Source organism: Dermacentor albipictus, chromosome 1 (genome assembly GCF_038994185.2).
Source record: "Dermacentor albipictus isolate Rhodes 1998 colony chromosome 1, USDA_Dalb.pri_finalv2, whole genome shotgun sequence".
Taxonomy (NCBI): Eukaryota; Metazoa; Arthropoda; class Arachnida; order Ixodida; family Ixodidae; genus Dermacentor; species Dermacentor albipictus.
In genome coordinates, this window is record NC_091821.1 from 45416100 (window position 1) to 45442281 (window position 26182).

At 44.2% G+C, this 26182-nt stretch overlaps 2 protein-coding genes across 2 annotated transcripts in view; one reads left to right on the forward strand and one right to left on the reverse strand.

Moving 5' to 3' along the window:
* LOC135906084 (sulfotransferase 1B1-like) overlaps positions 1-26182 on the reverse strand; it is a 456107-nt gene that overhangs the window by 90065 nt on the left and 339860 nt on the right. The window lies entirely within an intron of this gene.
* On the forward strand, positions 20528-24821 carry LOC135905414 (antimicrobial peptide microplusin-like). The gene is made up of 5 exons (XM_065436399.2): positions 20528-20648; positions 21414-21475; positions 22400-22489; positions 23463-23489; positions 24672-24821. Exons 1-5 carry the CDS (start codon positions 20573-20575, stop codon positions 24729-24731), a joined length of 315 nt encoding a protein of 104 aa, XP_065292471.1. The 5' UTR covers positions 20528-20572; the 3' UTR covers positions 24732-24821.

Below are 26182 nucleotides of genomic sequence, written 5' to 3' on the forward strand. Positions count from 1 at the left end.
AGGATGCTACCAGGAACCATCCATGGTAAGGCAAGTACAATATGGTTCACAAAAAAGGCTTCGCTTTAAAACACACTAGAGTGCAAGGTATCAGCGCCCGCTCGGTGCCATCGGTATCATCGCTGGCTGCTTTTAATAAAGTGGCCGTGGCGACATCCTTTTAGGCTGGAATCGCTAATTTGCTCCCGTTATAGTTAGGAGTACAATAAGCTAGGGTGTCTTTCTTTAGAGCGCAGCTCTTAGGCGCCCGTTCTTGCGGCGGACCTCGGCGTCAGCGTCTGCCGCAATTGTTTCCCTACAAAAAGAAACAAAGAAAGAAGGAAGTCTCCTTCCTTCCTATTAGCATTAAACTTTCTGGCTCAAGACAACCATAGCTAACTTAACTATATAAAATATAAGATAGCAGTGCCTGCACTTTGCAGGCTAGGTGTTTCACAATTGGGGTTGCAGAGGAAATATTTTACAGAGAGAAACACCTGTGTCACATAAAGGACGTAACATAATTTGGCAAATCAGGGGTAACCTCATAATATGGTGTATTTTAGCTGAGGGGTGTGAGAATAGCGTAGGGACATGTCAGATACAGGACCTGTTTCAAAAGGTTCACTCTTAAACACAGACATCAAAGAAAATGATCAATTTTTCAACGTAACTTAATTAATATCGCAACTACAATTTAGGTAAATGGTCGCAATTGATGGGCTTTAACATTCCAAGGCAACAAAGGAAGGGCCATGAAAAACGCCGGCTACAGTTTGATTTTGACCACTTTGGGGTTCTTTAAGAAGCTGTTAGTTTAATTATCTGATAAGCATTTAATTAAATTTAGTTGTGGTAGGTATATACACGGTACTTCAGTTGGTTTTCTCCGCGAAGTACACCAGAGAACATTTGCACCGTGTATTTGCACCGTTATCATTATCTCGATCGATATTCATTTCATTTTTATTATCTGGTTTTCTCCCCTCCCCCTTTTTTCTTGTCTGTTTGTTTGTTCTTTCTCTATACATGAGTTTACCAACGATGATGTTGGATAGCCAGCTTTTGGTAGAGTCCGTTTTCCCAGACTTTCTGCGCGTGATAAACGAGGACGCGTTCGTTTTTTTTTTTCCTTTTTCTTTTATCCAAATCCATAGAAACTTTGTCCAAACAACCGAGAATAAAAGTCACACTCCGGGTTCAGTCCCGATGGTAGTGCGCTGGATTGATCCAGAAATTGGCGAAACGTCACATAGCGTCAAAAAGCTGGAACGAGAAAAAATAGAGGGGGGGGGGGAGCGGTACCAGCGCGCCCTTGCTTGTATAACAAACTTGTTGCTATATGTGACGTGATGCATGCGCATTTCGTCTCGAAGCACTAGTTATCATTGGTACGAGAGCGGCATGCCTGCGTCCGCGTCACAATGAGTATTCCAACGGGCTTTCGTGCTGTGAGACCCGAAGAACCATCGGATACGTCTTTTTTATTTCTTAATGCGAAGCTTTTCTATCCTTTTCGCCCCACTTTGCGGGTCCTGGCGGCTGGCTGCTGGATGCTCTTGTATTGCCTATCGTTGTTATACAACTTGGACCACTGGATATGTGCAACCGGGCGTGTTCTACTGCAAGGTTACGTGTCCGAATAGACAACGTGTGATATATAATAATTGAAGTCATATAGCTGGATTCACATGGACAAGAATGGCAACAAGGCGTACGCACGTCCTGTCGTCTTTCTTGTTCATGCGAATCCAGCGCTGCGACCTCAATTATTGGAACGAACTATCTATAGCCCAAAAATCTGCACTCATGGGGTATATACTTGGTGTGTGCAAGTGGGCATGCGGCACTAGCCAATCCTCAAGAATAGGTATGCGCCGCTGGGTAGGTGCCCGAATAGGCAAGCAGGACGAAAGGAAAGATGCGCAGAAGTCGGCAGCAGTAAGTTGAAGAGGTCGGCAACGCACAAGTGGAGAAAAAGTCGGCAACAGAACCAGCTGAATATAGAGAAAGAAGTTCGGTGAACAAAATGGGACCAGTGCATGCGTTGAGGGATGGACGTTGAGCTGCAAGGAAGTAGATAAAGAGAAGACATTTCAATAAATATCAAAGAAAGCTTCGCTTATAACTGATTCTCGTATGCGTTGGATCCGCCAATTTTTATTGAGGAGGCTAGAGACGAGGCCAAAAGGAAACCTTCATACCTATATCTACCGCTGAGTGCATGGCTTGAGGCACAAAATGCAAAGCATTTTGTGCCTCACATGCACACGTGACTGGCCTGCTCACCAAATGCTCCGGTTCCGCTAATTCTGCGCATCCTTTTCAAATCTGCTCTTCATCGCAGCGCACTTGTTTGGTTGCCTGACAGGCGAGCAAGCGCTATTTCCGGTGCGCGACGCTGGCGCAGACGGTGACAAAGCGGCTGGCGGGCTGACAGCTGTCATCGTGGAAACGCTATCCTCTGTCCCGGCCGTTTCCTGCATACAAGAAGACAAAGTGCCTGCAGGTGGCATGTTGAAACTGTGGGGTTTTATCACCAACGGTTGAAATGATAGGCGCAAAATTGTAGCACGGCGTCATGAAGAAAACAAAATGCTCGCCTCGATCACTTAAATGCAGTCTCGGGGCGGTATCTATTAAAGATTCTTATCACCTTTTTTTTTGCGTTTCATTGATTGTTTGCACGAAGCAGCGCCACCATAACTATCACCGGGACCGGCCACTTGGTGGGGCGAACGATTAGAAATGAATAGAATCCAATGAAAATTTAGAAAATGCCGCCGCAGGAGTCATTAGCGAATTGAAAGCAAGCGTGGGTGACGTAAGAACTTCTGCTGTGTTCATGAAGCCACTGACACGTTTGAACGGATTTTGCATGAATAGCGATAGAGAGAGAGAAACGGAAAGCCTGGGAGCTGCGCTGCGTTTGCTACCCCACAACCGGGGAAGGCGTAGCGGAAAGGAAAGACAGAAGGAAAGGCGGAAAGGAAAGACAGAAGGAACGGAGGAAGACAAAAAAATTACAACTGATACGCGCGCACTTACGCAAGAGCCTTGACTGCTCATTCAAAGGCGGTCGCAGAGCGCAGCCGTCAAGTGCAGCAAGGCTCTGGCGGTGTTTTGTGTATATGATGGTCGCGTCCATGGTCTCAATATATTTCCCTCCGTGAAGGCTCTGTCGTCCAATCGGCTTAAAGCGACATGCAAAGCACGCAAAGTCTGCATTTCATCACGCAATGAATGAAAGTATAGATAAGGAAGTGTACTACGGTGTTGTCGCAATCACGAAAGTTGCCCAGACACTGCGAGGACTGGGTAAAGATACTTTGCGATTGTATTACGATAGGATACAAGATACTCGGGCCGCAAGTATTTGAGATACAGATACGAGATACTACCAGCAATTATTAATATAATAATTAATATATGGAGTTTTTACGTGCCAAAACCACTTTCTGATTATGAGGCACGCCGTAGTGGGGGACTCCGGAAATTTTGACCACCTGGGGTTCTTTAACGTGCACCTAAATCTAAGTACACGGGTGTTTTCGCATTTCGCCCCCATCGAAATGCGGCCGCCGTGGCCGGGATTCGATCCCGCGACCTCGTGCTCAGCAGCCTAACACCATCAGCAATTATTGTATCCGAGACGATACTTTCCATTTGTGTCTCAATGGTACTTCGATACATTCGCAAATTTCTTATTGCAGATCTCTGTGATGTAGCAGCAAACCCATATGCACAAAGATGTTTGCTTGGAAATTTCTTAACTCCGAACGACCTTATATTATTTAAATGAAATGTCTGTTAGTATCTCAAAATTTTTAACGCGACAGCGTTAAAGGCCCCGTGTTACGGAAAATCCGGTGTCAGTGAGCTAAAATTTCCATATCTATTTGGGTATATGTATATGCTACGCTTTGCTATTTGACACGCGGTTTATGCAGGGTATATTGTCACGCCATTCCATCACTACAGTAGCAAAGTATACGACCGGGCTAGTTGGTCTGTCTATCACAAAGTTGCTCATACCTTGTCTTACATTTATGACAAAGTTGTTCCTCAGAATTTTGAACATGACAGCCCATAAACAATTGTCACGAAACAAAACAACGACAGCGCACGACATTTATGTCAAATCTTCTTCGACTCAGATATTAAAAGTGCTTAACAATAACAGAAACCTGAAAATTTGGTAATTGTTTGGCGTGGCTGTGCACTATCTTCGGGGTCGGTTCACGCAAGAGGCCACGCCACCAGCGTTTCCCGGTAAACAATATGGTTACATAAGCTGCAGTTCCTGGGAAGCCTGAGAAGCAGTTTGGGATCTTTGAATGCTATCACGTTCTATTTTTAAAAACGAATATTTAATCTCCTTTAAGTTTTGTCTTACTTGCTCAAAGTATAATATTTTCATTCCGAAACAATTTATTGGAGTTCCTTTAGCTGCTTAACATGAAAGCTCTTTATACGCGGCACTGTCAGCGGTTTTTGCTTGTCGCTTTTGTAATTTGTGGGAGTCGCTGCTGTGGACGACAGGACAGGACGAGCGATAAGAAGACTGAACAGAAAAAAAAAAGAAATCGATTTTAAGCAACTTTCGGCCTATATGGTATGATGTTGTACTAATGGACACTACTTCACTAGGAGGAAAAAGGCACGCCTAAGCACTCGCTACTCAGTGTATCTGCAGATAACATAGTTTCAGCGCTTGTAGATGTAAACAACCGAATGACGCTTACGCTGTTACTATCGTCTTGTATGCTTCGTCAAATACTCACACCTACTAAAATAAAGCCTAGGCGAACTACGGGGCGAATTGCGCAGCAAGGGCGCGTCTGGCAACATGCCTCGGTCCAAGGTTGATTGTATATGCGCAAACACGAGCGCATGCATCACGTGCTGGGTGCTCCATACACCTCAACGGCAGCAGAAGCTCCCTCCGGCCATGTCTAGTTAAATCATTTCAGCACGTTTGACAGAATCACTTCCAATAAAGAAGGCTACACGTCATACTAAGCGGACCATGCCAGCCCGAAAGCAACCATCAGCAAATGCAGCCGCGCGTCCACGTGATAACGGCACAGAGCATTAGTGCGAACTATCATGGTGCCAAAAGGTGCAAACTTAACTGGCGGCTTAATTGGTAAAACAGGACATAACACCGCGAACGCACAGTTATTGCAATGAGGTTCCCTTGCAGAGCTGCGTCATGCGAAATGACGCAATAACGCTGTGCCTATGGGATATTTTGTGGCACCAAACGATATGATGTATGAGTCGCAGCGGTCCCTCTGATTTTCGAAATCATTTTGCGTCGAATAACATTATAATTATTTGCCTATCAGTTACTGACGAAGTTTAGAACGCACTTTATCTGCAACGGGCAAGTATATGCAGACTTAAAAGTTGCCGCTTAGTGCTACTCCCCAGGCCTTGATCAGCATCGGCCTACATTGTTGGGATGCGATGACAGTGATCTTAGGCAGCCGCACAAAATCACGCATCCTGTGCTAGCCTCTGCATATACAAACTATCACTCGCAGTAATAATATCACTCCGGCCCGGAACTGAACCCGCTTCTACCATGGAAGACGATCATTTTGCGACGAAGGTAATCTCTCTTTATTTTGTTACGTGGAATGACATCAATGCAAAGAGCACCAACAAAACGTTATAAATAGTGCATTTTAAATACAAAACCCCTAATAATTAGGTAAGCGTTCGAATGCAGCCAACATGCTCCTGAGTCATATACATGCACACTCCAGATATGGACCGCACACACCTAGGGAAAATATCGAGTATACTTTGTGCTTCAAGCGCACCTATAGAAAAGTAACAGAACGCCCTGCTCCGCTAAGGCTATACAGACTAAGGAGCATACTCACATCGCAAGGCCAGAGAGCGAATTTATGAAAGGAATAAAACGAATCAAATATGTCGGGATGCCAATATCTTTCTTTCGTGTTTCCTGTAACCAGTGCCGGTTTAAGAAACTTTGAGCCCCGGTGCTGAATTTACTTTAATTTCACAGGTTCCTTGCTTTTATTTCGGTTACTACTAAATCCTTTTATTGTGGATAGTGATGATGGCATGATGCTTTCTTATATGTAACAGGGGAGGGGGGAGGGTGGCATGCAAACATAAATGTTACGTCCTATCAGGGATAAGTCTTCTTGTAATGGCAATTTCTTTTTGTGGTAGTCGTTGTCCCCGTATTAATCAGGTGCAAGCAGAAAATCCGTGTTCCTGAAAAGCTTACCCTACTCCGTCCAAGGTACGCCAGCCAGCATGCCATTGCGCGTGGCTCTTGCGTTTCGGCAGGACAATAATAGGCAGAGAAATGTACCTTATTTTGCATTTTTATGAGAAAATTTGGCTCAGCAGAAGACACAATACGTAAAACTTTGCAGAACTGAGTATCACGTATTCACAGCAGAAGATGCGCATTCAATAGGCACATAAGTACAAAGCAGAAATAATAAAATGACTTTTACTATTCAAAAATTATAAGAAGCTTCGTTATGTATGCATAACAAAGCTTCTTACAATTTCTCAACAGTAGAAGTCATGTTATTATTTCTGCTTTGCATGTGACAATCGCAAAAAAAAAAACGAATCGCTTGTCGGAAGTTATTTGTGTTGCAACGAAATAATGATGGGGCAGCCATGAGTTCAGTCGGCGTGGTGGTCGCGTCAGCCATGGTGTTGGTGGGCAACGTACGAGTGCGGACCTCCAGGGTGACTGACGTGATTCGAGCAATCTCCATCAAAAGTAATGAGGTGTAATTGCACAAGTGATAATCAGTCTAGCAGTAGCCTAGCAGCAGCGAACATCATGGGTTCGTCTGCAATCACCGCACGGGTCGTCGTCTTCAAGCTGCTACCGAAAACACTAGGCGCGTATCCTTCATTACAGTGTTTAATTAGGCAAAAGATTGTCACTAAGCAAGATCGGCTAAAAGGCTGAAGCCAGCACATTGGCCATACACTGACACAAGCGAGACAGCGATTCAGAGGATGGTTTTGTCCGTGCTGGGGCTTTAGTCTAGAAAATAAATGGAGGTAATGAGTCATATGATTACTTGCAGCGCAATCGCTGGAACAATTTTCAGCACTGTTTCCGCAAAACATTGCTTTAAATTTGTGTTGGTCAACTATCATATTTCATTGTAGGATTTGTGCTAAAGATATGGCCCCCAATTTTAGCAAGCTATGCTCTAATTTTACCTGATGCTTTACCTTTACATAATTTTACCTTTACATAAAGGTCGTGGGTTTGGTAACGCCGCTTTCTTAACAGCCGTCTGAAAGCATTTGTTATCAGTTTATTACAGCTAAATTATCTTGATCCATGAATTTCCCATTTACATGTAAATGAGGCACTTACGGATTACTTTGTTCACCGTTTTATTCATTCCCTGCCTTCCCACATGTGCAAAATGCCTCTTACAGGAATACTAGCTTCCAAAAGCTGGAAGCCATATGTCAATTGTCTGTGAAAATTTCCTGCTCTAGATGAATTTGTACACTGCAAAGGGGGAAGAATTAAACCTTTGCGGAACACTGGAGTACGCGGTTCGCTAACCGCCGACGTATGCACCTTCGTACGGGTTACTGCGAACGTAAATTCGCTCTTTCTCAGCAAAATCTGCTCGGCTGCTTTGTCATCAGTTAACAACCGCGAACATAGCACATCGCAGATGAATATCCGATAAAGTGGATACAAATGAGCAGGCTGTTTTTTGGCGGCACTGAGACATTTTCGCTTCCTAAAGTAAAAGCACCCGGCGCTGTAGCAGACCATGCAGAGGAAACAGCGCTTACAGTGCTACAGTGCTTTTTGCGCCTGCGCAGTGCTGCTTAAGTTGATTTCCGCACGTGACGAAGCTCCAGGTGGCTTGCAATGTCTAACAAGGAACAACAGGAAAGCACAGTGTTATGATTGTATCATATATCGCCCGATAACCTGTGCCGACGACCAATTAACGCTGCAAAACTACCTTCACCGCATTAGCAACTGGTGTAAAAAATGGCTCATGTCGCTGAATACAGGACAACGCAAAATAATCTCCTTCACACGCAAGCAAAACATTTCCAACTACTGTTACACCATTGACAATTACCAACTGTGGCAGGCATCATCTTATAAGTACCTTGGTATTCATTTCACACCCAGCCTCTCCTGGTCTCACCACATTACCACCATATGCGCAAAAAGCTTCAAAATCTTTGGAATTTTTACGTCGAACTTTACATAATTGTCCCCCTCACGTTCGTCAACTACTTTATCTGACCTTTGTCCGATCAGACTTTAAAAATTAAGTTATGGGGTTTTACGTGCCAAAACCATTTTCTGATTATAAGGCACGCCGTAGTGGAGGACTCCGTAAATTTCGACCACCTGGGGTTCTTTAACATGAACCTAAATCTAAGTACACGGGTGTTTTCGCATTTCGCCCCCATCGAAATGCGGCCGCCGTGGCCGGGATTCGATCCCGCGACCTCGTGCTCACCAGCCCAACACCATAGCCACTGAGCAACCACGGCGGTAATCACACCTTGAATTCGCCGCATCTATCTGGTGCCCCTACCACAATTAATTAACATGCTTGAAGCGGTTCAAAATAGGGCCGCGCGTTTCATTTCATGCAGTTATGACAACCATAACAGCATAACGCAAATTAAGCTCAATGCTTCACTTGAATGCCTTAGTGCTCGTCGCGACATTGCCATTTTGTGCCTTTTTCACAAATACGCATACAGCAACAGACCATTCCCACTTCACCTTGATGCTCCTTCCATTATATCACGTTTGTTGCATAATCACTTTAGTTTCACGCGATTATATGGGTCAACTCACGCCTTCAACTTATCTGCTCTTCCTCGCGCCATACGTCTGTGGAATGGTCTTACAGACAACATCGCATCCGAACCAGACCACGATAGTTTCCGTCAACTTCTGCACTCTTTCTTTTCGCAATAAAAACTTACCACTAGTTTTTCCAATTTTGTTTTACTTCTTGTGCCATGTCCTGTATTCAACCATGTATTTATTCATTTCTTATGTTTACCGCTTTAAGACCAAAGACATCCGTCATTTGTTTGTACAACTGCTCGTGTTTTTCTGATTTTTTTTACCAGTATCCCACTTTGAGCCCGACTGTATTTTTTATATTGAAAATGTTTTTACTGTGCACGCGATTAGTCTCTGCGTTTTTCATTATGCCCTACCCGTGTGCGTCTTTGAAACACTGCCTACTGTTTCTGCGCCTAGAATCTGCATATTTGGTTTTCTATCCTTGGTTGTAGTTTCTTTTCTTTTTACTGTCGTCATTGTGATTGGTACACTCTATAGTTCTTGTGTGCAGTTTTGCCATATGTATAACACCAGCCAATATTTCTTATCGTGTTCTCTTTTCTGCCGAACCTTATATTGCCGTCATACCACTTTATCATCCATTCCTTCATTTCTTTGTGTGAAATTGGAAATTTGAGCCGTATGTGCTCTGTCGAGTTACTTCGCACATTTATTATCCCCTTACTCAATGCCCTGTCAAGGGGCCTGTAAGGTATTTCAAATAAATAAATAAATAAATAAATAAATAAATAAATAAATAAATAAATAAATAAATAGCGCAAGGTTTCCGAAGTGAGAATAAGAATGCTTTGAATTAAAAAAAAACTATTATATCCTAGCGGTATCGTTCGGTGGTAGTGCGGCACAATCCGGTTCCATTGATTTCTTAGTATAAATTCTTCCGCTTCGACGTCAAGTTGCGAAACTTTTTTGCTGACTCTCTCTACACCCCCCTGCGTTTTCGTGCAGAGAGCAAGCAACCTGAATCAACCTAAGTACCGATTTTTTTAAAAATTACTACTGGGAAACTGAATGCGTCGGTGATAAGTGCACGTCAGCGGCCACAAGAGGTGACAGCATGCTCGACGGGGCAAGCTTTTCCTCCGTGGTTGTCATAATTTCTTTGTCTGCAAGTGCCGGGTTTTGTTCGCGACTTCGGCCTCGCGCTGTTCTGCTCTCGCTTTGGCTTGCCTTGACTCCACTAGCCCCCTTTTACGAAATGCTTAACTGAGCTAGCAGGCTTCGCGATAATCAGCATACACGTGTACGTAGTGTACACGACACAATTCTGAACTGGCAACTGAATTTCTTTTTTATTCGAGAACGCGACGAAATGTCGTTAACGCTAAATAGCGCAATTTAACCCGCCATGGCGTTGCGCTGCTAAGCACGTGGTCGCGGCAGCCGCATTTCGATGGGGGGCGAAACTCAAAAATGCCCGTGTGCCGTGCATTGGGTGCACGTTCAAGAACATCAGTTGGTCAAAATTATTCCGGTATCCTTCACTACGGCGTGTCTCATGATAAGGTTGTGGTGTTGGCACGTATAAGGTCCCAAAATGTATTTTTTTATTACTCTAACGTAAGCGATTCTCTTCGTGTCACTTACGTTCCATTGTTTTTTTTTTCTTAAGTACATATACGCTTTCGAGGCATTTTAGCGTTTATCTTACGCTCATACACTCCAATGACCGGCAGCCATCATAGTATGATGGGTCGTCTTTGACTCCATATCCGCCTGACTGCAGTACGGCATGCAACTCCCAGGCGCATACTATATACTTCTATAAATTATACGACACCGTTGTAAAACCATTGAAGGGAACAGCTTTTCAAGTTAACCTGAAATTCTCTTTGTATTTCTAAAGCAAAGGAAGGTCATGCGCGAACGTGGTTCAGAAAATGACGCCTATGACGTGAAAGACGCAATCCAGATGGCAGCCTTAAGAAGCTTCATCTCGTAGTCAACGGCCAATTGCTTGTTCGATTCCACCGTGGTGGCTTAGTGGTTATGACGTTGCGCTACTAAGCACGAGGTAGCGGGTTCACTTCAAGCGGCCGCACATCGCGGGAGGCAAGAACGCTGATTGAAAGATTAATTTAGGAAGACGTTAAACGACCCCATGCGGTCAAAAATTTAATTCCTAGCGCCTATACTACGGCACACCTCGTAATCAGATCATTGTATTGGCCCATAAAACCGCGTAATTTATTTTGATTTTTGTTCCTTATTGAAATACACGGGAAATGCACAAATATTTTCAACAGGAAACTAACCAGTCAAATAATTTGAATAAAATTTATGGCACTTAGGAAAACGAACCAAAGTTTACCACCTCTTAGAAGCTGAGTTGTGATTGTGGGCATCCGCTCGTAATAAACAATTGGCGCAAATTGATGTATATATATATATATATATATATATATATATATATATATATATATATATATATATATATGCGCGCGCGCGTGTGTGTGTGTGTGTGTGTGTGTGTGTGTGTGTGTGTGTGTGTGTGTGTGTGTGTGTGTGTGTGTGTGTGTGTGTGTGTAGGTGTGTGTGATGCACAGAGTTTACCGCTTCATAACGCAGCTCCAAGACAGTAAACTCTGTATGTTAGAAAGTCCGAAGAGGACAAATATGATGCATTAATTTAGAGCATACATGCATTCGTTACAATATTGCTATGGAGTTCTATAATGAGAAATCGATGGTATCATTCAGAGTGGCGAATTGTATATGTGGCTTCTTCCGCTTCAAGTACCCCGAAAGATGAGTTTGCGGATGCGTGATATCGTTCTTTAAACCGAGTTACAGTTGTAAACTTGTTTCATGCTTTTAAATATTTGATTTCTGATAATCGCTGTATAGTTTCACAGCACAATAAGGATAATAAAAAAAAAACATCCGTTCAATTGTCGGCGAATTGCAAGCTTCTTTTAAATGCAGCAAAACTCATCAAACATGGTTCAATATGAAGGCGAAAAAAAAGATTTCTGCATTTCTGTGTGTTTCCATAGGAGCTCTCAAGGCAAAGTTTCCTCTTAAAGTGCTGCGGAAGCCATTATCTATAATTCACTGGCAGGAAAAGCAGTCGCAGGTTATACCCTGCCGTTTTCGTGATACAAAGCTGGCCCGTTTACTTGACCCGCACGTGTGCGTTCACAGGAGTTGAAAAGCACGAAGCAAGCTGTGAAAAGTTTTATAGGCGGCGCAAGGACGAACGCAAACACGATGCATTTTCGATAAATACTTGGAATTCAGGTGCCAACGAGAGCCATTTATGCATAGCTTGTCATTTACTTTCTGCGAAATTTTAGGTTGAATGGTCCTCGCTGAACAGCCAGCACGTGCCGGAAGTTCATGGCGTGATTCATTGCCACGATGTCGGAGCAACATTGCCTTGACGAATATATTTAGCAGTTGGCTGCATATTCGATGTTAACTTTTTTCGCATAGACGTTTTCGACTGCGTTAAAACATTTCATTATTCGAATACCTCTGTTGAACACATAGTGTTCCTGAACGCAGCGTTTTAAATAATAATAATAATAATAATAATAATAAAAACCTGCGAAACACGGCGTTCAATGGGGAAGACCCGATGCCAATCTTTTCCCCATGAAGAACCTACGCAAAACGGATTTCATCTTATTGTATTCAGTTATGCGGGAGGATTCCTCTGATTTTAGTTCACTGGTTGCTTACAAAGAGCACTTGACACTTCCACCACTTGCAATATTGGAGATTGATGCACTCACATTAGTTGCTGTTGATGTTGGATGAAGTATGTCAAAGGAGACATGAACTTTAAGATTATTATGTGTAGCGTCGGCCTCTGATCATGAACCTCCGATGGAAGAAATACCTGGCCGACAAGACAGAAAAAAAGGAAAACAAAGAATACAGAGCAAGATGCAGAGGATAAGTGTTTTTTTCAAACTTTAAGATGTGGAAATGAAGACGAGCTTTACGAAATTTTACTCATCCATTAAGCATGGGGAAAAGTAGCACTAAACAAGTTTGTGCTTGCGCATAGGACGCAGACGAGGGAGCGAACATGAAAACGGTGAAAGCGAGATGGAGCGAAAGAAAATTTTTTTTGAAACGTTAGAAGCAAGGAACAAAAGTAGACAAATTAGAGACATCAGAGACCACAGTGAGTATGACCTGAATGGAGCGTGATGTTAGAGAGCGCATTTTTTTTTTTCGCAAATAACTATACACAGAGGAAACAAATCATAAACGTATTCCTCTCTGTCATGAAACGTCTTGAGGAGAGGCAATCTATACTCCTAGAAACTCATGTGATTCACGAAGGGTACCATTATGTGTCTACTGAAGGCCCGTTTCCAAATTTTGCGCGATAGTACATTATGGGTTGATGAAAACAGTTCATATATGGATAAGTAATTTCGAAGAAAAAAACTATTTGCAACGAAACTACAGCATCAATACTGTGTGGAGAGGGATATCATATGTCAGTATGTGCTAATATTAGAAGTTAGTCTAAATTATTTTAGGTTTTATCGTTGCTAGATGAGCTGATCATTGCAAGTGTTATCCAAGTGTCATTTGAACTTTATTGTTTGCTTACGCAAAGAAGACGTGAGCTTAGTGGCCCTACTGTGTGGCTCAAAGCGCCGTTACATGTATAAGCCGTTCTGCACGGACTTGCGTTGTCTGCAGCGAGGGCAATGTAGTCACGGTGATGGAAAAATATTTCTCCGCTGTATAGCGATGGTGAAGCTGAGGAATATGAGTGGGGTAATGTGAGGTGGTAATGTGAGGTGAGTGTAGGGTAGCCAACCGGGCCCAGTCCTGGTTAACCTCCCTACCTTTCATTTATCATTTGCTCTCTCTTTCTCTCTCTTTCTCTCTATGTTTATGAGGGAATCGAACAGCGTAACAAACGGGACGAAGTGAAGACGATGGGCAAAGTGCTGATTAAAAACCAATGTTTTTGACCTAACAACTGTAATATGTATTCAGTTTGCACGCCACCTGCATCTATACGTTGCAGTGAAATTCGCTGCTTACCGAATCTGTGATAGCCTTCCAACAACAGCGGACTGTGATGGATTGGTGTTTTTGTGATCTGTTGGTGGAAACAACTTTATTAAAAATCCGGCGAATTCGTAGACTGGGCCTAGGCCACTCCCGAGGAAATCCGGAAATCCTGTATCCTCGCTGCCTCCCGGGCTTGCTGGATGGCCCATAGTTGATCTTAGAAGTTACAGCTGCGCAGCGCGGCCGTCCACCCCGCCACAGCTTCATCTGGGGAGACTGCATTTTCTTTGCCTATAAGGTCACATTCGTGGAGAATGTGTCTAGGAATTGCGTGAACTTTGCCGCACAGTTTTCAGTTAGCGTCTGGATAGATGTCTGAATATATCTTCATGGGGTGAATGGGGTTGGGGAAAGTCTTGGTTTGTAACTACCTCCAGACTACTGCTTGAGCCGAGTAGAGTTTGGAATTAGGGGGGGGGGGGGGATAAGCGCGCCTGGAGTTTTGATAAAATTTTGTCACGTCCCAGTACCTGGTTATTCTATTCCTCTCTGTCCGTGTCTCCGTTAAATTTGCAACCCCCAGAGAGGATCCTTCTACGCGGGCGCGGAATGGGAGACCTCGCGCTATGCGGTAGACCTTCTCATTGAGGTTTGGTACGGGCGTGTCGGCGGATGTGTGAGTCGGGAACCATATAATGTGTCGTTCCTCCGTCTCCTCGGGGGTGACATAGTTCGCGTTGGCTTTGAGTATAGCCTCAGCTTTTGGCTAAATTCTGCCTTGTGCATAGTTTCTGACCGCCGTCTGCGAGTCACTGAGTACGTATCTGCAACCGGGGTTAACGATGGCCAGGGCTACCGCTACCTCATGCGGTACCTCAGGGTTTTTGCCGCGTATACTACATGAACTGACCAATTATTCTTCGGTATTGAGGACTGCCACTGCGAAGGCAAGTCGATCCTCGTATTCTGCCGCGTCTACGAACGGCTATTCTTTGTCCCCATCGAAGGCGCGTAGTAAAGCCTTGACTCTACTCTCTCTTCGACGCTGATTGAATTGGGGTTGATGTTCTTGGATAGATTAGTCACCTGGAGCTTTTCCCTGATCGAGCTTGGGAGGGTTGTCTTGTCGCCGTGCTGCTTGTGATAGGTTATCCTGAGTTTGTTCAGGATGTTCCTGCCCGTTCTTGTCCTCGTTAGTCTCTCGAGTTGCGAGATTTGATGTGCCTCTATTAACTCTTCAAGCGTGTTGTGGACGCCCAGCTGTAGCAGAAGTTTCGTGCCAGTGCTGTCTGGAAGGCCCAGTGCCATCTTGCGCGTTCTTATAATGAGGGTAAGTAAGTTTATTTTCCAGGTTCAACTGGAAGGTTTTCTGGCAAGAAGCTGCATGAGCAGGTTGACTCAGTCCAGGAAACCCCTACAAACAGTAGTACACGAGTGGTACACGAGGGTGTTAAGTATGACCTTTTCGGCCGCGTATCACTTGTGGTAGGCGGCCACGTGACCTGTGCGCAGACTTTATTTGGTATACCTATATTGAAGATGATTTGTAATTAGCACTAATTGTTAGTCAGCGCTGTCTCTGCCGTCTTCGATTCGTCCTGTCCGTTGCGCGTCTCGATTTCCCACGAGGAACAGGAGGCGCCATGACGTTGATTGAATTGCGTCAATGACGATAACGGTCACTGTCAACATAAATGAATGGAGGGATGGACCGTTGTACGGCAAAAGCCAACCCAAATTCAAGCACCTAAATGCGGTCGCAGTGTCAAAAAAAGAAGAAAGAAAACGAGTACAGATCGACGTCTTGAGTGGCACGGCTAAGGCCAAAAAGGGAAGACAAGGTTTGCTTGGCCATGTTGTAAATAAAGGATATTTGAGTTGACATGAAGCAATACAATTTTATTTGTTAATAAGACAAAAGTTCGGACAAGGCAAGCGTTGCATGACATTACAGTCGACAATCTTGAAGGCAAGGGAATTTAAGAGGAACGGGTAAAATGGGCGTCGAACCAAACCCGAAACCCTACTGAAAACCGTGCCCGAATTCTAGCCAGAACCGAACCCGAAGCCCAACCAATATTCTTATAAAGTGCTTGAACCCGAATCAAACCTGAACCAAAAAGATGATGGTTACTGGTTCTGCACGACGCGGTTCAAGTATCTAGGATGAACACGCCCGATGAATACACACGTGATTCTTCGAAGTAAATACTTTTCAATCGGCTCACCCCTCAAGAACATAGTTACGGATCACGAGTTGCGTTATGAACGAGGAAGGGGATAGACGATGGGTATATGCTGCTAATTGTACCGCCACCCCGGCAGTGACGCTAGCACTTCTGTATTCGGCCATGCCAGTTGGGCACTGCGGCCGCAACGTTGTTTCAGGGGCACCTCAGAACAGCCGTTTCTGTTGAAGCTCCCACTACGGTCATTAGGCCAGCTCGCTACTATTACCAGGTAAACAGCAAACCGCACACGCTTGGACACATAGAGAACGAAAAAGATGGTGAAATCGAGAGTAAAAAATAGAAAAGCCAACTGTAGTTCATCAGCTCGTGTTCAACTAACAATAACACTGCGGTCGCTAACGGATGGCGCGGAAGCGTGCCGCCTTCCCACGGGAGGTAATCTACTCCGGCGGCTGCTGCGTATGGCACGGCCGTGCGAGCCCTGTATTGAATACGATCTGCGATGCGGACAGTGTGGGCGTCTAAGCGCACCGACGCCCGGGAGCTTCGTGTGCACTATAGCACCTATACGCTTGCGTGTCACCGACGTTCACGACGTGAAACGTCACTGCAACTTCCTTTTTTTATTAAAGCGAGGCGAGACAGCAACCTACACCAAAAGCAAACTGCCAAGAACCAGCGAAAGAATGCTTCGCATTAAAAAAACACCGAGAAAGGAACAGCGCGACCCCCGCTGACGTTGTCGGCATGTCGACGCCGGGATCTACGGTGCATGATAATTGTTTCGCTTCTAATGTGGAAACGTCACTTCTATTTTTAAGCCCTTCGATTGATGTTTCTATTTTCGGCGCCTGCAGAAGCCACGGTGGGTAGCAGAGGTCCGAGTGCCAAAACACTGATCGCTGAAGTAGTGATTTATGCTCCTGAAACCTGACGCGTATCAGCGCACCCGGACCGTTCTCTATCAGAGAGATAAGTGGGTGCGCAGAATGCTGGGTAGAAATTCTGAAGAGATGTCGGCATGTTTCCAGGCTGCAAATTAGGCTGAAATGTGGTTCCCGCGCTTCTGCAATAGTGAGGTGACTGGACGTAGCTTGCGAAACTCCTAGGCACCATCTTAAACTCCGAGCCTTCGGGCCAGCAACAGCTGTAGCCGGTGGAGGGACGTCGCAGATAACTTGTGCAATACAGGGGCGATACAGCGATTCTCTGACGGACAAGTGCTGAATGGGCGTCAAGCAGGGATGCAGTTGTTCCACCCCACTTTGTGCCTGCGATTCTGCAGAGAACACTTATTACACAACTAATTTGGTCCTCCAGGGGGGTCAAATGATGGTCGCTGATCAAATGAGCCGTCGAATAGCTGCTATATGACTAGCTATCTAAAAACGCTAAATAAATGGCTGCCGGAAATATTTCGGAAGTTTTGGAAAAAAAAAAGGAGCTGCCTAAAGGACTTGTGTGATGTACAGACATGTCCAATAGCCCGTTGCAAGGAAAGCATGACAGGTTGTAGCGGAAAAGATGAATGCGCCACAGCTATATTTTACGCTGAATCATACAATGAGACAAAAACACTGAATTAGCAATACAGGCAAAAATCACAAATTTCCATGCATGCTTCCGTCGCAAATCTGAAAACAAAGGCTGCATTGCCCGTTCTGCATCTGCATTGCTTCGAAAACTTGTTTTTGTCTCACTTCTGATAGCGTGCGATACTTTCCTAAGAGACGAAGAACATAACTATACATTAGTATTAGCTTGTTCGGAAATAGTTGCTTTATTTAGAATATTCGAAAATACCGAACATTTCCTCGAATACGAGTAGGAGTAGCTAGTGTACAGAACTAAATTTGTATTCGAATATTCGCACTAGTTGGTATCGGTTGGCGCAGGACAGGAGTATTTGGGGATCGCAGGGAGAGGCCTCCGACCTGCAGTGCCCATAAAATAGACTGATGATGATGGTGATGATGATGATGATTCGCCCATCCCTAATTAATGCATTTTTTTTTCATTATAGTATAACAAAAGAGGAAATTTCCTGATGTGCAAGGGCTTGAACCTATAACACGTATTAATAATCGATAGACACCAACGTGCCGCATATTAAACTGCTATTGGTAAGGATGAGCTGGAAATATACGCTTACCTGCTCACATAACACGCGGATCCACTTAATCCGTGTACATATTGATTTGAAGTGCATGTGAACGTTGCGAAGAACGGCATTTCTCGTTGATATTCTAGATTTAAATAGCGGGGTGAGAGAGCACAGGGACAATTCGAACGCTGTCTGACTAAAGAGCCTGGACAAAATTGTGAATGTAGTCCCAATTTCTCGCTACAATCCGGAATTTTTTATTGAGAATGTTTAACTGTTTAGAGTGTATAGGGAAGCCGATGTGTTGGCTGCCTGAATGAGATAAAGGCAACACGAGCAAGAGAAGCTTGTTCATGTGTATTTACTGGGGACTTTCTTGCACATAAGACGTTGCTTCTGAAAACCTTAAACCTTTCGGGAAAAGTATTACGAAGCCTCGTCGCAGAAATACAACTCTCTTTTATTAATGTATTCAGTATTTTAAAGAATGTTTGTTCATTTGGAGTCCTTGAACGCTTTGGAATCAAAGAGCTCAGGCGACTCAAAATTTTGCAGTGCAGGATCATCGTTCGGGTGGTAAAGAAATTTGAGACACAACCTATGATACAATTTCTCAAAAATTTTAGTTCCAATCAATGTAACCTTGTTCCAGATCTCCCTCCTTGTTTTCCTTAGGCTGTCTGTAACGCAAAGCTTATTGGAAATAGCGGCGTGCACTATATCACGTTTATAGTGATTACCGAACTATAGAAGCTCCATTCTTGGCATGAATTTGAACTCATTGGACGCGGTGAAGTAGACAACCGTGAAAATAATGGCCGCTATTTGTTTTCCCAGTCCTAACGACGCAGCTGCCAATGACTTGACCGTGCAAAAATTCCGCCTAATGTTCCGCCTAGATTGCTCAAGGCTGCGAAAAGCATGCGTTGGTCGGTTCACTCGTGGTCGTGTTTTGCCATTTCTCCACGATGTGGGCATCGATGTAGCAGAACGCTTCCGTATTTTAATTTTGTTAAATACAAATTATTTTTGGATGCGCCATCAGCCTCATCGAATAATTCAATTGAAATATTTCTTAGCACCAGATTTGGTAATTATTTGCAGCAAGGTCGTTTCAGCACACTTAGTAGAATAGTGGGACGAAAAACCAGCTAGCTGCTCTAGTTCTGAACTTGCGGCTCCTCTCTGGGCAGATACACTAATGGCAGATCTGGTCAACGGAAATCTAGTTTGTGAAAACTAGATTCATTGAATAGCATGAAAATGGCGCGAAATGGGTAACTACAAATTACTTTCTGGAACCATCATTTTTGGTGGATGAATTCAATTTATACAGTTCGACGCGGCAGAGGAAAATTTTGGTTACGAAAGACACCGGAATATATAAAGGGGGAGGGGGGTGGGGGGCTCTCCATGGATTTCGACTGCCCGAAGCTCTTTAACACGCACCTAAAACGAAGTGAACAAACGGTCTTTCATTCAGCCAGCAGTGGAATGCGGCTGCTGCGACTGGGAATCGAACCCATGACCTCGTGTTCAGCCGCAAAACGCCATAACGAGTGAGCATGAGGGGCGGCTCATTCCTGGCGCATTTCTGGCGCAGTCGAGGTGAACAAGTTTGGAAGTCTAACCGGAAGGACAAATTACGCAATGTCCGCCTTTACCTGCGGCACTTGTCAGCAACCACAAAGAGCTCAGTGATCGCAGACAGAGCGGTCAATCTTTGGAAGTAAATAAGTGCTTCATACGAAACTGAGTGAGCACAAAAGGAGTTGCGCAACGTGGGTCAGTGGGGCTAGGAGTGCATGCTGTCACGTCGAAATGAACTTATAAGAGGCGCCAGTCAATAAGCAACAAAACGAGATGGTCAAGGGAAATAAATTATGCGATGAACAAGGCCGAGTGTGGAAATCATCATTTTGGAATGACTATGACATTGCACTTAGCAAATGCCCAAAGTTCGCACATCAGACAACTAGCGGCGATGACCCCGGATCGAGATCCAATTTCATGGGGCTCCCTTCAAGGCTTCGTGCAACCAACACTTCAGCCAAAAAAGAAAATACGCGCCTCTACTGCCTAGAGCGATTGGTATATCCTTGTTTTCTCCACGTGCGATGGTACATTTCCGCTGTGGCGGATGTTCGTTCATGCCTTCATCAGTCAAAGACGAAAGAGCGTTTGTGTGGCTCGTGAATGTCGGCACGTGTAACCAAAAAGGTTGAGGGACCCCTATTTGATGCTTTTCTTGCGTGAAGAGTCCATGACTGTAGCTTTTGTAGCTGCTATCCAGGTTGTATTGCAGCCCCGCTGAGGCAATCGCACTCCTACGTGTATAAAAGAAGCGTTCAGGAAGCATGTATCACCACTCGTTGAGCTTGTTACTTTCTGGCATCTTCTACTGTTAAGAGCCCCAGAGAAATTATGAAGGCTTTCCTGGTCTGCGCCATGCTCGCCACCGTCACCGCTGTCAGCTTTGCTCACCACCTCGAGCTCTGCGGTGAGTTTATGGGTTAGGTGCTTGTATTACGCGTTGAAGAAATGTGCATACGCTATCAGATAACGAGTAATATCACTATGTGCAAGTATAAACTAGATATAGTGACTTGATCACAAGCTAAAATACGGGAATGTCAGGTCCGAAAAGAAATCATGGCCACTTATCTATAGGCCATTCAATGGCATAATACTTTAGGTACCTTAATATGCTTTCGCTACTATATATCAACGGTAGGCGGTAAAAGTATAGTACACTGCGAGCATTGAATTAAATTCTTAGTACAGAGGAAATACAGACGCGGAAGCTTTGTGTTTAGTTTCACAGATTCATGTCAGAATGGTTCTCTATTCACGTTTTAACTTATATCTTCTCTTTCTACCGCGCTCTGTTTATTCTCAAATGGCATGTCTGGCACAAAGAACAGCATTCACAGCAAAAACGTAGAACAGAGCTAGAACTCACTAAGCCTTTCGTAATCAAGGATATTTTTCGATAAGGGGAACCCGTTACGAGTGATAGTGAAGTCGATGATTGCCATGATGTTGACCTGTAAGAATGAACAAAAAGGAACGAAACGTTTTCACAATCATATTATATATGCACATACTATAAAGCATACACAGCCAGCCCTGTACGTGCTCTAATAGGTGTCAAAAGCTAAACTGTGTTAATTTAAAGCCAATAAAGATAGTCAAGTGTGCGTGGCGTCACAAGCCCTGTCGCCCTGCATGTCTCACGACCCTCTGAATTTTTTCCTTTTCACAGAAAAGGATGATCAGCAGTTGAAGAGTGAACTTCAATGTATCCGCAGACAGCTTTCAGCAACGGTAAGATGCGTTAATTCTTGCCTATTGCATCACTAAGCTCTCAGCGAGACAGTGCTGTCGCATTGAGGTGACTGAAGAAAAAGGGGCACAAGTCGAAGCACAAGACAGAATATTAAAATTCCTTCAGCACCTGGCTACTCGAAAACGCATTCTGCAAGCGGAGTCAAAAAGATTAATCAAGATAAAAGTTGTTGGTTTCATTCCACACACTGCACATGCTGATGCATCGGCCAGATACCCTTATCGGTGCCCTATACTTGCAGACCCTGATTTGGGAGGGTTTGTTGACTATACCCTTCAATTTTGGCAGAATATTTTTCACCCCATATGAACTTTTTATACGTGCATGCAGTTTTTGGTAAAACGTGGGAAGCGTAATTTGCTTATGGAGCTGGATTGAGTTTTTTATAACTCTTGAACGCATTGTGGACAAAAAAAAAACATACGATTTCTGTTAGTTTCTGCTGCTCGTGGACAACTTGCTTCATTTCTTTTTCTCTGGAAAAGTTACCGTATATTTCTTTCTTGAAAGTGACGACACCATATCTTCGCTGTACCATCGCCGCATCACATGGACATGGGTGAACGTATTTGAATTATTCTTTGTCGCAACGCACCAAAGTGACTTGAAAATGACGAACACCCGTTCAAGTATGCATATGCGCTAATTTACTTAGGCCACAGATGCATGTACTGTCTAGACTATGGCGCACCGATATTAAATAAAGGCACCTTTGCTTACAGTGTACTCCCACGTCTCTTCAAAAGCTCTGCTCTCCTTCTTTATTATTTAGAGCACATCTCTTATTTGCTACATTGGGCAGCGCTTATGTTCAAACATGTTTCATTATGCCGAAATGTTCATCTTTGCGTTGTGTATTCAACATCACGTCGTTTTACTACAAAGATCATGTCGTGTTACAGACAAAACAAAGTTTTAACCACGCCAAGCAGGACCTCGGCTGCCCAGACTGGAGTTGCGTCATACGGAATCTGTGCGCAGGGGGGGATTTGGTGAGTAGTCTCTTCGTTCTAATAGTTGCCCATGAGTAGGAAACTACGGAAAATGTGATTATAGCGTAGTTTCAGCGGTTCACCCCCATAGGACTGAATGCACGGAAACACGTTTATGTAAAGCAAGCAGAGGAATGAGCAGCTCAGTCACTCTTTGCTGATGTATAGCAGCTAAAGATTAGGCAGTACTTCTCGGCGAACAATTTGCTTGTTGACGGCAAAAATTAAGGTAGTACTTGTCGCTAACGGAGAGTACGGTTCGCCAATCTGCGGTCCTGCACTTGCAGCTGTCAATTCCTTCGCCCTTGCGCTGGCTGGTGCTAACTTCAAGGTTTGCTTAGTGCGTCGAACGGCTGCCCTGGAAAAGCAGTGGTGACGTGTTCGATTCCTGAACCGGAACGATTACGCCACCTGTAGGTTTTTTTTTTTTTCTCGGATCCCCGTTGGATTTTATTGCTAGCTTAGCGTTAGAGTCTGGTGATTGATAACTTTGATTTTCAAAGGATTCCCCCCCCCCCTTGCACATTATCTCAAAACTCATTTCGCAATAGTACTGCTGTTAGAAGAACGGAAAAAAAGGGAGGCCGAATTTTTAATGTGTGGCAACGTTGCTCTTCTTGTAGAATAAGTTAAGGTGACCTGATTATTATCTCTCTTAGATACATTGTGGGCGATAATTTTGACAGTTCGCCCCCTTGGGAGGACACGTATTTAACCCCAAACATCCAAACGGTGGTTAGATTGACGTTTAACCAAATTTAAACAATCATTACACGTCGAGAACAGAATCTAAGCTACCAGGTTATGCAGCACGCTGAAGTATTGGTTCATAAAGGTATCACTACACTTGACGGTTATTTTTTCGCGCAGAGCGCATGCAGCGCACCGTCGCAATTTCATATAATAACGTATGAGCGCTGTCGTTCCCGTTAACAAATTTATTGAGTTTTGGTGAATCTGTGTTTTTTGACAGGAACTTGCCATGGCGCAATACTTCACGGTAAGTCCACATTTCAGATACTCTCATTACATAGATTCTACTCATTGGCTAGAAATTGTGTTTCACGTTGCTGATCACCCTCTGCGATGGCTCAGCGGACACGACGTTCTGTTGCTAAGCTCAAGATCATCGGCTATACATCCGTGAGGCTTAAACATTAGGTACATGACAAGGCATTGCAGCTGGCCAAAAGTAAATTCCGCTACGACATATCCAGTAACCCAAATGTAGATTTTAAGCCCCCTGAGCTCGTTAGACTGTGACAGAAGATGTGTGCACCAAAATAACACGAACAATATTACCATTAGCAATAGCAACGCTAAAATGTTTCCTTCGCATCAGAATGAAACTCTCAATTAAGAGATCAAAGCCACTGGCAGGGCATCCCAGGCAGAACCACAGCGACGGAACATTCATGTGTGGCAGTGTTGAGAATGGACTACGTCAAAGTCGATGAATGTAGTAACCTTGTGAAACGTGGTTGATAAATCAGATAATGGGAAACGTGTAATCATCCGGGAAATAATATTTTTGCCATTGCTATGGTGCAGGTACGGTACTAATCGTCATTTATGTTTTCGACATTTATTATGCCTTTATAGATGCCTAATGCAACGACGTAACAAAGTAAAGCTTGCCTCTTAGGAGTGGTCGTTTAAACAATCACAATTATCCAGACAATTACTTCACAACGTAAAGGCAAAAAAAATCACAAACTATGATTGTAAAAAAGAGAGCGATAAAACTATGTGTCCTTACTTTTTTTCGGCAGCTGCGTTCCTACGCAGCTGCCGAAAAAAAGTAATTGAATTGGTTTCCTTTTTCTCTGAAGCATCCTAATATTTACAGTGATGTGGAAAGTTTTGTCGAGCTGGTTACTAATCACCACACCATGTGTGTGAAGCAGCGCACTGTACGGGACAAAGCGGAGAGAATGCAAAGATATGAGTGTCGTGTTTCCTTCGGTTCACTCTAATTTGTTCTGTTCATGTGCGCTGCTTCACCCACACGGTATGGTAATATTTACTGTTGTTTCAGATTAACACTAATCTAGTATTTATAGAAGGTCTGGATATACTAAACGAAACATTTACCACACTTCTGAAGTTTAAGCGAACAAACAATGAACGAATGTTTGTTTGCCCAGTAATCGCTACATTCGGTTTTGCTTCTATTTTACAGCCAGGACAAATCACGGAAATTCACAACGCTGCCACCGCATGCGATCCCGACGCGGAGTAGGACGACAGCAAATGAAAACTGACAGCTCATATATTCAAAAACAGACCCTGCATACAAACATCCAGATAGACTGATTTCATGTCTGTGATCTGGAGAGTCGTACGTTCTTGAACAGTTTTTTTTTTTGGTATGAGACAAAATAAATACAATTTTGCGTGAAACATTGTTGTTCTACTGAGAGACAATTTCTTAATACCGATCATCGTGTCAAGATCAATGCTGTGCGAAGCCTGGTGTAATTGTCAGTGATCTGCGTTCGTTGACTCTTATTCTGAGGCTTTGTGGGATGTAAAGGAGGAGGGGTGCTGGGTTCGACAAGCGAGAATGTTGAGAACCCGCCAGAGGCCCATCAAGAACTTTGGAGGTGACGTTTTGAAGGAGTCATCGTACTCACTCAAGTAATTTAGCGCACAAAATATGGCCTGCGAGATCAGCAGGTAAGAAGTAGACCCCAGCATCACGATCGAATGATTAACTGCATCCGTGTCTGAAGATATATCTCGCGCTGTTCCGCATCTTCATTTTTCTCTCCGGCCATTTCGTGGGTTGACAATGACTCATAGCTAGTGGTACACTAGGTAAGGCGTATAAAGCTTCAATTAAGAGACCCCGTTTAAGTCTTCCGGCTTGCCCAGAAGTGCATGCACAGTTTTCATTGATCTGCTTTTATAGCGTGTGACCGATAACGGACCAATATTTTGCGCGACTCTGCGAAATCAGCAAGGAAGGAAAAAGTGGAGAAGGAAGGCAGGGAGGTTAACCAGTTTAGCCTAACCGGTTTTCTACCCTACACATGGGAGCGGGATGGGGGATGAAAGATGGGAGGAGAGAGAGAGAGAGCGCATAACACAGCAAACACATCGTCAGTTACAGTCCGTCACTCTTGCGCGGTACGCGACATCAGTGTCACAGCCGCTTGTCCAAGCCCGTATCCTTCATAAACCGAAGAATTCCCTTCATCGCCTTCAGCTGCGATGTCTTCTGTCGGCGATATGTGAAAATAGTTGCAACTGACAATGGTCTATTGTCCAGGTGCGCTAGAACGGACGCCATGGACTGTCTCTGAACATTATATTCAGGACAGTCGCACAGAATGTGTTCCAGCGTCTCCTCGCAGACAGGCATTGCAGAGAGCGTTGTCGGCGATTCCAATGCGAAACGAGTAGGATTTGGTGAAGGCCACCCCCAGCCATAAGCGATAAAGCAGGGTGGCCTCACTTCGGCGGAGTCCAGTTGGTATACAGAGATGCATCAATGAGGGCAGGTCGTGTTGATGATTGCTTCGGTTGGCCTGGCTGCTTGGTGTACACCATAGAGAGAGCGTGATCTCCCGTGCAAGCACTTGAAGTCTGCTGGCTGCCTCGGACCGTGAAAGTGGTATGGCCTCTTCCTGTGTGTCTTCAAGAGCTGTCCGAGCGGCTTTATCGGCGTCTTCATTTGCTATGACACCG